Source organism: Triticum urartu, chromosome 7 (assembly GCF_003073215.2).
Source record: "Triticum urartu cultivar G1812 chromosome 7, Tu2.1, whole genome shotgun sequence".
Classification (NCBI taxonomy): domain Eukaryota; kingdom Viridiplantae; phylum Streptophyta; class Magnoliopsida; order Poales; family Poaceae; genus Triticum; species Triticum urartu.
The window spans coordinates 31,129,410-31,144,658 of NC_053028.1; the positions used below are offsets into that span (position 1 = coordinate 31,129,410).

At 46.0% G+C, this 15,249-nt stretch overlaps 1 protein-coding gene across 1 annotated transcript; it reads left to right on the plus strand.

The window, feature by feature from the left end:
* Positions 1 to 217: 217 nt before the first annotated feature.
* LOC125525869 (ervatamin-B-like) lies at positions 218 to 1,417 on the plus strand. The gene is made up of 2 exons (XM_048690874.1): positions 218 to 500; positions 789 to 1,417. The coding sequence occupies exons 1-2, from the start codon at positions 290 to 292 to the stop codon at positions 1,355 to 1,357; spliced, it is 780 nt and encodes a 259-aa protein (XP_048546831.1). The 5' UTR covers positions 218 to 289; the 3' UTR covers positions 1,358 to 1,417.
* The last annotated feature ends 13,832 nt before the right edge of the window (positions 1,418 to 15,249 follow it).

The following is a 15,249-nucleotide window of genomic DNA, read 5'->3' on the forward strand; positions in this document are numbered from 1 at the left end:
CCACCTCTACTCTCTCTCCTCCCAATCGGATTAATTTGTGAATATCTTTGGATGGCTCCCTCCCGCATCATGTCCGCAGAACACACCCGGACATAAAAACAGACATTTTCCGTGTCCATTTGCGGGTCAGCTTTGGAGATGCCCTAACCTCCCCTGGCATCTTTATACATATGCATCCGTTGGGCCTCATCAGCCACGCACAAAGGCTAAGAACAAATTAAACGTCACACAAAACGATCTGATCAGAGAGACTAGTGGAGAGCAAGGGAAAAACTTGCACTAAGAGCTCATGATGGCGCTGGCCAAGACGATCGCGCTGCTGGTGTGCCTCCTAGGCACAGCGGGAGGCACATCGGGGGCAAATTGCATCCCGCGGCCGAGGTCGGTGACCTTCACGCCGCGCTCAGCCGCTAGTATCTTTACTGCTCGCACACCGCCGCCCATGGTCGATTGGCGTGCGCATGGTGCTGTCACGCCGGTCATGGACCAGGGAGTTCTCGGTAAGGAAATGGAGCTCGTTGCTTGCTTATTACTCCTTCCGTCCCTAATTATTTGTTTTAGATACGGATGTATCTAACACGAAAAGGTGTCTAGATAAGCAATTTGGGACTATGATGATACTAGTCTATGAACTACTACTAGGCTCGCACTACATGAATGGAAGATAATTTGGGACGAATGTGATACTAGTCTATGAACTACTACTAGGCTCTTAGAACATGAATGGAACCTTACTTTGTCCTTCCGTCCCTTCCTTACCAAGTAATATATCTGATCTACATGCACAGGTTCCTGCTGGGCTATCTCGACGGCGGGCGCCATCGAGGGGCTGCACAAGATCCGCTCCGGGAGACTTGTCCGCCTATCGAGCCAGCAGATATGCGACTGCTCCAACAAAAGCATGATCGAGTCGCACCTCAGGGCGTACGACTGGGTCCTCCGCAACGGAGGCGTTGCCTCTGAGGAGACGTACCCGTACGTGGACCGAGTCCAAGACTGCAAGCGGGAGAAGCTGCATATGATCTCTGCGTCCATCACAAGCTTCGTCTGGACCATACGAACCGAGCAAGAGCTCTTGCTCGCCGTCTCTCAGCAGCCGGTGACCGTCAAGATGTCGGTCGAACCAGCAAGCTTCCTCAACTACACAGGAGGCATCTTCTCGGGACCGTGCGGGCAGGCTGGCCACTCCATGTTGGCAGTGGGTTATGGCGCCCTTGCCGACGGCAGAAAATACTGGATCTTAAAAAGTTCGTATGGCGTCCATTGGGGTGATCACGGCTACTTCTACGTGCAACGTGGACCTGGCCACGATGCAGGCCTCTGCGGCATTGCGAATTACGCCGCACATCCGGTCTAGACTCTAGACCACTACTCCATCCGTCTTAATAATGAAGACTTACAAAGTTCGGTCAAGTGTGTAAGCAAAATCTATCAAGAATTACAATACTAAATAGATACAATATAATAAAATACGTTTTTTGTGCATTTAGTGATACTAACTTTGTATTATAGTTGTTGGTAGTATTAATTGTCTACAAAATGATAAAAAAAAATTACACCATTTGATTTGAGATAAAAATTAGGCCTTCTTCTGGAAGCGGAGGGAGTGCTAGCTATCTAGGATCTAACAACTGTGAGGGTAGTCCAATTGCTTCACCTTGGACTATATCTTTGTCATAACCCCTAGATGTGGCACACTATTTAGTGAGAAAAAAGAGGGGTATGATATCTTCATCTACATATAGCTATTAGCGCCAAAATCAAGATAACTCATACTTTTCCTCTCACATAAAACACATTAAATGAGGGATCTGTTAGATACAATCCACTAGAGAAGATATCAAAATATATGTTTAATGCATATGATGTAGCTTAACATGAGTGCGGTGGGAGTGCCTTAATGTATGCTGGCAAATTATGCATGCACACTATTAGCCATTGTGGTATATAAACTGAAATAACCTTGATGTGTGATGATGTAGTGTGTGGTGGAATAATAATAAGATGAGCGCGGCAGACTATTGGCACTGGACTTGTTCATCAATTCATGACCTTTCCTAGTTTTTCTATTTTCCAGTCATGATCTCTCTTCCTCCGTACTTTCGGTGATATAGCATTTACATATTTGATATACTTTGAATCGAACAAACTGCTTTAATAAACCACCCAAACAAATATTAGAATCTGTTAGACTAAGTATATATTAGATATACGTGTTGTAACATAACTTGTATTTGTACGGTTTCCTCTTATAAATATATGACAGCCGTACCCACCAAGGGTATCGAGCATTGTTCCAAACCCTATTTTGTCTAACATGGTATCAGACGACGCGTTCGATCCGCGCCGTGCTTCCGCCTCCTCTGCCGCCGCCGCCGCCGCGTCGGCCTCCGCCGCCGTGCCGCCTCCGTCAACCCTGGCGACGGAATCGCCTTTCATGGCCTCCACGCCGCTCGCCTGGGCCCGTCCGGCTGCATCGGGCTCGCGTCCACCAGCGCCCCGATCGCCCGCGATGCATCCATCGCTCGCCCATGATGCATCTCTGGAGCCAAACTCCCGTGTGCAGCCCCGTGATGGATTAATCTCCCGTGATGCGTCTCTGCCGCAGAATTTCTACAACACGTCTGCGTCGCTGCCCTACGGCAGGACTCCGTCTCGTGATCTGCCGCCGGCTTTAGGCCCCCATGGTGCCCCCGTCCAGGTGCCCTACGGGGGGCCGTATCCCGCGCCGTACGTTGCGCCGTCGCCGGCGCAGTATGCTCCGTCCTCCGCCGTGTCCTACGAGGCGCCGTATGGCGCGCCCTACGTCGCCCCTGCGCCGTACATCGCGCCGCCCCTGCAGCCCTACGGCGTATCTCCCACGGCGCCCTACGGTCATCATCAACACTATCGTGCGCCTCCGTCGACCGATGCGCTAATTCCGTATAGTGCTCCTCCGACGTACGACTCGCAGCTCTCCGCACCGGTGGCTGAACCAGGACCGTTTCACTTCGCTCATCTTGTAACGGTGAAGCTCTCTGCCGACAACTACCTCCTGTGGCGCGCTCAGGTGTTGCCGCTGATGCGTAGTCACTACCTTGAGGGGTATGTCGACGGTACGCTGCCGTGTCCCCCGGCCATGGTTCCGGTGCCCTCGACCGCTGATGGCTCCGTCATGGTGTCCAACCCTGCTCATCGTCGGTGGATCGCTCAGGATCAAGCTATTCTGGGTGCCATTCAGTCCTCGCTCACTCCCTCCGTGGCCGGCATGGTGGTCTTTGCCGCGACGTCGAGGGACGCATGGGCCACGCTCGACTCCAGCTTCTCCTCGCAGTCGCTGGCCCGTTCCTCTGCCATTCGCAACCAGCTGGGTGAGGTCAAGAAAAATGATCTCTCCGTCACGGCCTTCTTCAACAAGGTCAAAAGTTTGGCTGATACACTGTCGTCTATTGGGAAGCCTCTCCGTGACGAGGAGTTTACTTCGTTCATTCTCAATGGGCTTGATGAGGACTATGATTCTCTTGTTGAAAATATCAATGGACGTGACACGCCGATGCCGCCTCGCGATCTCTATGCACGCCTCCTCAACACCGAACAGAGGCTCGCTGCTCGCCGCTCCGTTGGCGTCTACACGGAGGGTCCTTCTGCGAACGCTGCTCTCCGTGGGGGCGCCCGCGTTGCCAAGCAGAAAGCGCCGCCGACCTCGGGCAACCAGCCCCGTCCGCCCGCTCCACCTCAGACGGCTGGCCGCAAGCGGCTCCACTGCGAGGCATGTGGTGGTGGGGTTGAGTGTCAACTCTGCGGCATTGAGGGGCACTTGGCGTCTCGCTGCCATCGTCGCTTTAAACGAGATTTTCTTGGCATTGGAAACAATGGGAAGGGCAATGAGAAGCAAGCTGCTCTCGCTACACCGGATCCCGGGTTCACTCCTTCATACTCGGTGGATCCTGCCTGGTACATGGACACGGGTGCTACGGACCATTTGACGAGCCAGCTTGACAAGCTGGCCACTCGCCAGCCCTACACCGGTCACGATCAGGTCCGCACGGCCAATGGATCAGGTATGCCCATCTCACATGTTGGTCAGGCATCTCTCCTTTCACGTACCACTAAAACCTTGCGTCTTCTTGATGTCCTTCGTGTTCCTTCAGTCACACGTAGTTTACTCTCGGTTCCTAAATTAACTCGTGACAACAATGTGTTTGTTGAGTTTCACCCTTTCCATTTTTTTGTTAAGGACCGGGACACGAGGGACGTTCTTCTTAGTGGTCGAGCTCGCGACGGCTTATATGCGCTTGATGTGCCACGAGTCTCTCAAGTTTTCAGTGGTGTTCGGGTGTCATCGTCGCAGTGGCACTCTCGCCTTGGCCACCCTGCTACTCCCATTGTGCGCCATGTGCTTCATCGTCATCGTCTTCCTGTTGAGTCGAGTAATAAGGAGTTTCTAGTGTGTGATGCCTGTCAACAAGGCAAGAGTCATCAGTTGCCTTTTTCTGTATCAAGTCGTGTTGTCACGGCTCCTCTTGAACTTGTGTTTTCAGACGTGTGGGGCTATGCCCAAACTTCTGTTAGTGGTCACAACTATTATGTCAGTTTCATCGATGCTTTCAGTCGCTTTACTTGGATTTATCTTATTAAGCGCAAATCTGATGTGTTTCATGTCTTTATGCAATTTCAAGCACATGTTGAACGATTGCTTAAGCACAAAATTATCCATGTTCAGTCAGACTGGGGGGGGTGAGTATCGTAACCTTAACACCTTCTTTCAGAAGCTTGGCATCTCACACCATGTGTCTTGTCCTCATACACATCAGCAGAACGGTGCAGCTGAGCGCAAGCACCGTCACATAGTTGAAACTGGCCTGACACTTCTTGCACATGCCTCTGTCCCGTTTCGGTTCTGGAGCGATGCTTTTGTTACTGCCTGTTTTTTGATAAACAGGATTCCCACACGACGTCTTCACATGAAGTCTCCGCTAGAAGTGTTGCTTAATGAAACTCCAGATTACTCCCTACTCAAAGTGTTCGGTTGTGCGTGTTGGCCACATCTTCGTCCGTACAATAAGCATAAACTTGAGTATCGATCCAAAAAATGTGTGTTTCTTGGATACAGTCCTCTTCACAAAGGTTACAAGTGTCTTCACATTCCGACAAATCGTGTTTACATTTCTCGTGATGTTGTGTTCGATGAGACTGTCTTCCCGTTTTCCACACTCACATCACCAACCGATACTCCCGTCACCGAGTTGCACTCTTTTCCAGTTTTGCCTGATCAATTTGTGGATGCTGCATATTCTCCTCTGTTGTTGCCTAACCATGGTGCAGGGACTGGACGAGGCGCTCGACTTGAGCTTCTGGATGATGATACGGCCACAACTGCGCCAGCTGCTGCTACGCCGCGCTCGGCGCTCAACGAGGTTTCCCCCGCCACTACTCCGCCTGACCCCGCTGTCGATCACGCGTGCATGCCCCATGCACGTGGATCCGACGGGGTGCCCGAGTCGTCTTGGCCAGTGGCCCCGCTGTCGCCTGGGCCGGCCGAACCTGCGGAGTTGTCGGCCGGGCCGGCTGGACCCGCGGCGCTATCCCCTGGGCCGGCGGCCTCGCAGGTCACCGAGTCTTCGTCGCGTGGTCCGTCGACGCCGATCACGCACGGTTTGTCTTCGCCGAACCTGACCGTGCCACCAGACTCGCCCGCCGGCACGTCCTCCTCGCCGCTGATGGACAGTGGCTCCTCTGGTGTGGCAGCTCCAGTGCCATCTCCGCCTGTCGTCCTGCGTCCCCATACTCGCAGCAAAAGTGGCATCTTCCAACTGAAGAAGCGCACTGACGGCACTGTCGCATGGCTTGCGGCTTGTGTGGCGCATGCTGAGGCTGACCCTACGACTGAACCACGACATTTTCGAGCAGCGCTTGGCATCCCACATTGGCGTGCTGCGATGGAGCAGGAGATTCATGCTCTTCAAAGAAACAACACTTGGCGTCTTGTTCCACCTCCATCTGGTGTCAATATCATTGACTCTAAATGGGTATTCAAGGTGAAGAAACATGCTGATGGCTCCATTGAGAGGTACAAGGCACGCCTAGTTGCCAAGGGATTCAAACAACGGTATGGCATTGATTACGAAGACACATTCAGTCCTGTTATTAAACCAACTACTATTCGTGTTCTTCTCTCTTTGGCTGTTACTCGCGGATGGTCGCTTCGACAGCTTGACGTTCAGAATGCCTTTCTCCATGGAGTTCTGGAAGAAGAGGTTTATATGCGTCAGCCGCCAGGTTTTGTTGATCCGGCTCAGCCACATCATTTGTGTCGCCTTGTCAAAGCTCTCTATGGTTTGAAGCAGGCCCCGCGTGCGTGGCATGCCCGTCTTGGCGCTGCTCTTCGTGCACATGGGTTTGTTCCTTCTACAGCAGACACGTCTCTGTTTATTCTTCAGCGACCTGAGGTGACTATGTACATTCTGGTCTATGTTGATGACATCATCCTTGTCAGTTCATCTGCTTCTGCTACGGATCAGCTTGTGTCTTCTCTTGGTGCTGAGTTTGCTGTTAAAGATCTTGGGAGACTGCATTATTTTCTGGGCCTCGAGGTTCTTCATTCTGATAGTGGCTTGACTCTTACTCAGAAGAAGTACTCTCAGGATCTTCTGCGTCGTGCAGGTATGTTGCAGTGCAAGTCTGCTACGACTCCCATGTCTGCCACAGACAAACTGACAGCTCTTGCTGGTGACTTGCTCTCTCCTGAGGATGCCACTGAGTACCGCAGCATTGTGGGTGGACTGCAGTACTTGCTCATTACTCGACCAGACATATCATTTGCAGTTAACCGTGTGTGCCAGTATCTTCATGCACCACGTGATTCTCACTGGTCAGCTGTTAAGCGTATCTTACGCTATGTTCGTCACACTGGTTCATATGGTCTCCATCTTCAGCCTGCACGTTCTGGACTGATCTCAGCATTTTCTGATGCCGATTGGGCTGGTAGTCCTGATGATCGGCGATCCACGGGGGGACATGCTGTGTTCTTTGGGCCTAACTTGATCGCCTGGCAAGCTCGCAAGCAAGCTACGGTGTCTCGGAGTAGTACCGAAGCTGAGTACAAAGCTGTTGCTAATGCCACAGCTGAGATCATGTGGGTGCAGTCGTTGCTTCGAGAGTTGAAGGTCTCCCCAACTCAGCCACCTGTTCTTTGGTGTGATAACATCGGTGCCACATACCTTTCATCCAATCCAGTATTTCATGCCCGAACGAAGCACATCGAAGTCGACTATCATTTTGTGAGGGAACGTGTTGCTCAGAAGCTCCTTCAGATTAAGTTTGTTTCTTCTAAGGATCAGCTTGCTGATATTTTCACTAAACCCTTGCCCTTGCCTTCTTTTGAAGGATGTTGTCGCAATCTTAACCTTCTGAGTGTTTCAGGACATAGTTAAGATTGAGGGAGGGTGTTAGACTAAGTATATATTAGATATACGTGTTGTAACATAACTTGTATTTGTACGGTTTCCTCTTATAAATATATGACAGCCGTACCCACCAAGGGTATCGAGCATTGTTCCAAACCCTATTTTGTCTAACAGAATCCATGCAACCACTAGATAGTTGACACCTCACCATTGCTTTGTCGGCCAACAATTTCAAGTGTGTACAAATTTGTGCAAAATCCCCCCAATCCCAAGAGTATAATTCCTTAATATCATAGCAAACCAGTTATATATACGTGCAAAATCCTGCTTGCTCACTTAATTTTTTTAAAGAAACGCCCTGCATGCTTGCTGGGATTTCAGCCCATCCGACAACTTCTTTGATAGAAAATGAACACAAGGAGACATCTCACATTGGAAAAGAGTATGGTTAGCATTCTCAGGCCGAGACTGCAAACAGAACACATTTTTTGTTGCCTTTCCATACCGTTTCAATCATGTACGCCATTTCCTAGGCTATGTTGCTAAGCAACCAACACTAAGACTTTGAGTTCTTTTACTCTGTTTGTAGATCATGTGAGCCATCCATCCTTTTTATCATCATATATCAAATGTGCTTGATTGGTTAACTAGAAACACGAGAAACAAGGAATCTATACCATACCCTGCGCGTTGCCGTGGAATTGGATATATAGTTTCTACACATTGTGTAGAATACTAATTCATTCCTTACAATCTAAACTATATGAGAAATTCTGCATAAAAATAATATTATCATGAAAAGTTGTGCATGCTACAATAAAATACAATGCAATTTAAAACCCGCTTAGAATGCACTAATGCATGTCGCATGGTGAAGGATTTTCATGCATAGGTCAGATGAATGCTAATGGAGCAAGCTAGAAATCTAACGGTACAACAATTTTGATGATGTGGAAGCACACATGTTGAGGTAATTAGAAGTACTAGAGGGGATCACTCTCTTAGGTATATAGGATAAGCTAGTAAATATCACAAGAAATGAAAACATCCCGCCATTAATTTGGTAGGCCATTTTTAATAAGAAACATAAAAATTAAATTTTCATAATGGCAGATTTTTAATGGCCAGTGGGCCTGCATTACACCTTTTAATCTTTGTCGCACGACCAGTCTTGCACATACAATCTATCCATCTACCTATCTTCCATTATATACTAAAAGCACTATATAGATCAAAATAGATAAATGTGCTAGAAAATCCCACAAAACTCACAAATATATGGCCGTTAATTAGATAATGACAGACGATGGATCCCGGTTGATGTGAAAATAATTACCCACCTATGCCCTTAGTTAATTTTCCTCTCACCTCTTTGATGATCGTGTACCAAAAGCATTAGATTCGATTTCACCCCCCCCCCCCCCCCCCCCCCCCCCCCCCCCCCCCCCCCCGCGCGCCTAGTGTTTTCTCGCAATCTCATGCATGCCTCCGCCACTCACCTCAAGACGACTGGTTACGGACTCCATCACCACTCGCCTTCTATTGATCTACTCTCACTAGGCAGTTGTTTTCTTTGTAGCTCTGTACGCCATGATTGCTTCTTTTTTATCTGCACGCCTCCGTGAAGCCGGCTGATTACGCACTTGGTCGTTCATACCTCACCTTCGGTTGATCTACTCTCACCCAACAATTGTGTACCCCATGGCTGCTCCCTATGCATCTGGTAGCCTCTGTGAATGAAGTCGCCTGATTACGCACTTGGTCGCCGGTCGCCTTCTATTGATCTACTCCCACAAGGCAGTTGCTCCTTTGTAAGTTGTGTACGTCATGACTCCCAATGCATCATCTCCGAGAAGTTATTTTTCTTGACCTAATGCACGCTTTCTAGAACGGAGGATGGTGAGGGAGAAACAAGGGAGGCAAGGAGAGGAGGATGATGGATGATGTTGTACAAAGGATTCGATGAGACGACCTCTGCATTGCTGAGCATTCATACTTCCTACTGGCACCAGATCTATTGTCTTGCTCGATTCCTTTCAATGAAATTGATGTCTTACTCTTGCTCACCATCTCGTGCCACAAGAAATACCAGGTACTGCTTCATCACCATCCCTCTCCCCCTCTCTCTTCACAGGCATCGTCCCTGTCATTCTTGTGTCCAGTGTCTTGCTACAAGTTGTCACTCTCCAATTTGATATGTAGTTGTCAATCTCTCAACGCAAACCATGTTGCTTGAGAGATATGTATGCCATGGCATTTCCATGGCGACGCAAGTTTATATGATGTACCGCCTTCTCTCCCAATCCACCTCTCATGCCAAGATCGAATATGGATTCATCATGTTCTACTTTATACCCCTAGCAGTTTCATATGCCTGGGAGTTTTTTTAGTGTATGAGGTAGCTGATTTTATCTATACAACATGATCATGTGTGCCTTCAATATATTCTTATATCATTAGGCTTTAAGGTGTTAAGATAACCACATGTAATTATTCGGCTTAGCTTGATAATATTTCTAAAGGAAGCAATGTGCGAGCTATCTGGTTGGATTCTGAACTATAAAAAATGTTCTGTTGGTGACAACAATAGCAAATAGTTGAATTTCAGCTACTGGCGCAATGATAGTTCAAACGACTTGCATTTCATATTTTTCTAATAATATAGCACCAGTTACAGTTCTGTGAAGAAGAGACTCATTGTAAAAAGAGTTTATGTTCAGTCTTTTCCCTTTAATCATGCAATAGAGTCAATAACTAGAGCATGGCGTTTTGGTGCCTGTGCTCAAATGCACCTGGCATCTAGCCCGTTGCATCTTCTATTGCGACTCGGAAAACGAGCTGTCGGATAACAAGTCTAATATGTGTGAAATTCATGTATCATATGTATACATGCGCAACCACTTCTTTTTTTGAAAGGAAAAGACTTTATTTCTCAAATAATGGACAGGTCTTTTACAATAATGTGAGAAATAAAGTCGGGAATGGAGGCTTCCCAAAATTCAGAGCATCTATTACTAAAGGAGTGTTTTGCTAGAGCATCGGCCACCTCATTAGCTTCCCGAAAACAGTGATCGCATGTCGCTGATGCAAACTCCCTCCGTATAAGGTTGCATTCTGTAGTCACAGCAACATCAGGACCATATAATTCATGTTGGTTCACCGCCTCAAGTGCAGTTGAGCTATCAGACTCGATTATCAAGGAGGTGCAGCCAATTTTTTGTGCTAGCCAGAATCCATTCCTTATAGCCTGAATTTCTGCCGCCTCAATTGCATATACATGAGGCAAAAACCAAGTGGCTGCTGCTATGAACTCACCCTTGTCGTCCCGAGCTACAGCTCCTGTAGCTCCAGCCATTGTCGTCCCGAGCTACAGCTCCTGTAGCTCCAGCCATTGTCGTTTCGAGCTCATCCTCCATTTTTGACAAAATTTGTTAAGATTTGAAGGCACCCCATCCATCCAAGTGATCACAAAGGTTAGCAACTTTGTCCTTTCATCTCTCATTGCTAGATTAGCTCTTGCAATGCTTTATAAGTATAGTGATTTGTGGGTTTTAGTTTGGGAGGAATTATATGTGGTAGTTTATTTGATTTATATGCAATTTGAGCTCAAAATAACTCTTAGTTTGCATATGTAGGTCTGGTTTACTTAGTGCCTTCCCGTCTCCGTCCTAACCACCATCGATCGCCCGCACCGTCCCGTCGCCGGCACCACCTTGTGGTGAGCCTCTTGTTCTTATATTTTTTTATATAAAAAAAATCATGTTTGTGTGATTTAGATATATAGTTACTTCTATAATTTTCTTACCCGTACGTTGTTTGTTATACATAGTGCCATGGTTTTGATATCCGTCCCCGTCGGCCCTCTTCCGGTTTATGATTCAGATGTGGTATATTCTCTTTTATAACTATTTGTTGCATTTCGTGTTTATAAAAAATTATGTCCATCAAGTTGACATGGATATTTTTATCTAGGAGGTATGTGAACCGGAAATTACAACCGACCCTATTGTCGAGAGGTTAAATTTAGTTGAAAATGAAAACGATTATTTGAAAGAAAAAATTGAAAAGAATTGAGGAGGAGAAGATGGAATTGGAGTTGCATGTTGCCGATGTCGTCAATGATCACAAGATCAAAATGGAGAAAACGCGCTTGAAGATTAGAAAGATTAAAAAATATGCCATTGGTAGTGAGGATTGGTATCATTATGTTGTTGGATCAATTGTTACCTTAGTTGTGATATTGATTGCATTTGTTGTTGCATTTAAATGCTTTAGCTAGAGAGTTTGTATGTTGTTTTATGAGAATAAGTGTGTATGAACTTGTATTAATTTGATCTTTTCGGTGTTGTGTAATAAAGATGAGCCGAAAATGAACGTACAATGACCGATGCCACGTGGTGGGCCTTTAGTCCCGGTTTATGTTGAACTGGGACTAAAGAGGGACCTTTAGTCTCCACCATTTAGTGCCGGTTATAGAACCGGCACTAAAGGACCTTACGTAACGGGGCTATAGCCCGTTTCTACACTAGTGCTAGCACAATGACCATCAAATTTCTGACAACGACCAGGCGGTACGCGCATGCATACGACGGTTTGGAACCTGATGAAGACTAGGAACCAGAGGAGTGTGTCGCTGGTCAACTCGGACAGGTTGAATCCTTGGCTGGCCAGAAGGGGGGCACTGGCGAGACTACAAGTGAGCTCCTTGGGCAGCAGGAACTCGAAGGGCATGTGGCTTTGGGAATCGCGACGCTTCACAAGCATTGGTGAGGCCGGTTTTTCCTGTGAAACCGGATGTCTCCAACAACAAAAGAAGATAGGAAGGTCGGACACCTTGCTCACCATGCACCTTCCTCTTTGGGGTAACAAGCCCGGCGGATCGCGTCATCTCCAACCCTTTCAACACAAGCCCACACAAGACATTTTCTTGCATTGCAAGGATACTCAGGACACCCTCAAGACCTCGCCAAGCAATCCAAGGTGGCGCATTTCGTTCAACATAAAGCCAAATTAGCCGAGCTCGTGACGGACTCTGGGGCTACTAACAGTAGAATATATCAGGGGTATCTGTTCCCCGGTAAAGACTATCGCCAGGCCAGCCTCGCGGCCCAGCTATAGCCTGGGCCCTGGTAGATCAGCTGTGGTTACAATATGTAAATCGACTTGGACTGTTGTAACCCTACCTCCTGTACACCTATATAAGGGGAGGTATGGCCTCCCAAGTCGGCACCAAATATTACAAGATCTCATACGAGACGAACACCGTCAATAAAATTAGACATGCAGGATGTAGTGTATTAACTCCACCTTGAGGGCCTCAACCTGGGTAAAATCGTTTGTCTCGCATGCACCCTATCATGATCATCTAAGTGTACTCCGCTCCATGAGCAATCATGGGATATGTCGTTTTTTTTTTGCACCAACATGGTGTTTTGCTAAACAAGGTTAGATCAAGAGGCGTTCATGGCGCTTAAACAAAGCCATAGTAAGGACATCACTAATTGTTTGCCAGATATCAACAATCTTAGCGAAATGTGTGAGTAACAATAAGTAATGACAGAGTCCCAAATCCCAGTTAGTTTTATAGAGCCCAGTCGAGCTTGGTTGGGTGACTTTTTTATTTGTTTTCTTTCTAGATTATGGTTTCTATTCTTTTTCCTTTCATTTCCAGTTTCTCTTTTTTCCTTTTCATGTCAATCCATTTTTGTAGTATATATTTATTATCTGCTTCTTTTTGTTTTGATTTATCCAAAATTGCGTAAACATTTTAATATAGTAATTGTTGTTGTACATGAACATGTTTTAAAATATGTGATGAGCATTTTATTTCCAATATATATATATATATATATATATAAATGTTCATGTATATATTAAGAACATCCATGAACTTTCTAAACGTTAACTCGTCTACATGAATATAAGGTTTATATACATATCTTTCAATACGTGATAATTGTTTACTTCATGTACATGTTCTGAAATTATATGCATATTTCCACCAAAAAAGTGCAAAAACCAAAAAAAATAAAACTATAAAAGGATTAAAATAAAAAAATTAAATAGTAACATTAGACTCAAAAAATGGGAAGAACAAAATAGAAACACAAAGAGAAAAGGCAGAAGAAAAAAACAGCGCGTACCATCTGAGGGGGCCTCCTCATCTGAACCAGCCAACTCACCCGATCCCCCTCATGCGCCGTTTTTGGCCGGCCCATATGCGGGCGGGACGCCCCCTATTTTTCTCTGCCTTTCTTTTATCTTTTCTCTTTTTTATCCTTACTCTATAGAATAATTCGGGATTTCAAATAAGTTGTAAATAGTAAGCCATCAAGTTTATTTGTGCATACTATGTGAGGGAGGGCCCTAAGTCGTAGAGTGTTAAATTAGCTGCCGTGCTTGATTCACTTGTTCTCTTTGTTTATAGTGCGTCATTGTTTGTTGCTCTGTTGTATTTATTGTTATCGGATCAAAGTTGTGCCTGTGACTAAGACGACTAGCTAGCTAGCAAAAGGACAAAAAACCAAAAGCAGCAATCAAATTTAGTCTCATTGACAAATACTAACTATTTTGATAGTCAATTAGATGCGGTTCTCAGCCGAGTAAGCAGCTATAGTACGGACGGCAAGCTACACAATTAGATATGCTCAGATAAGTGTCAGTCACAACTTTGATTGACTCTACAGCTTAGCACAAGTCAAAACTGTGTAGCACATCCATGATTATGAACACAATTAACGCAAATGAAATTGGGACTCAGTTCCATGTTTTTGGATAATTCAGAATTTGTACAAATTTCATCTGGGATACCACTTCTGCTTTGGTACAACCCGTACTAAATCTGAATTCAAAGTTAAAGACGCTCTGTTTATCTCCATCGCTAGACCAAATCTGCAAGTGTGACATTTACCAAGTAGGAAAGTAAGATAGATCTAGGGATTGAATATATATGAATTATATCTAATTGGATACCCATCATATGTGTTAATGCAAATCATGTACCAAATGTGAATGCATCTGAAACACGCCCTATGGAGTGGGATGCTCGGTGGATTGGCTAGTCTCATCCGGATCTTTCACAAGATGGCGATCCGTGCAACTTCCCATGCATGATCTGAGGGGCCGGTATCAAGCAACGTCAAGAATAGAATATCATTCAAAAGCGGGCTACCCGTCAAGGCGAGCCGATTTGTCTTGTCTCCCGGCCGTCATGGCGAGCCGGATTCTCTCCGGAAATATTGCGCGCTAGGCGTCCATAAAAGAAATATGCCCTAGAGGCAATAATAAAGTTATTATTTATTTTCTTATATCATGATAAATGTTTATTATTCATGCTAGAATTGTATTAACCGGAAACATAATACATGTGTGAATACATAAACAAACAAAGTGTCACTAGTATGCCTCTACTTGACTAGCTCGTTAATCGAAGATGGTTATGTTTCCTAACCATAAACAAAAGAGTTGTTATTTGATTAACGGGATCACATCATTAGGAGAATGATGTGATTGACATGACCCATTTCATTAGCTTAGCACCCGATCGTTTAGTATATTGCTATTGCTTTCTTCATGACTTATACATGTTCCTATAACTATGAGATTATGCAACTCCCGTTTACCGGAGGAACACTTTGGGTACTACCAAACGTCACAACGTAACTGGGTGATTATAAAGGAGTACTACAGGTGTCTCCAAAGGTACATGTTGGTTTGGCGTATTTCGAGATTAGGTTTTGTCACTCCGATTGTCGGAGAGGTATCTCTGGGCCCTCTCGGTAATGCACATCACTTAAGCCTTGCAAGCATTGCAACTAAATGAGTTAGTTGCGGGATGATGTATTACAGAACGAGTAAAGAGACT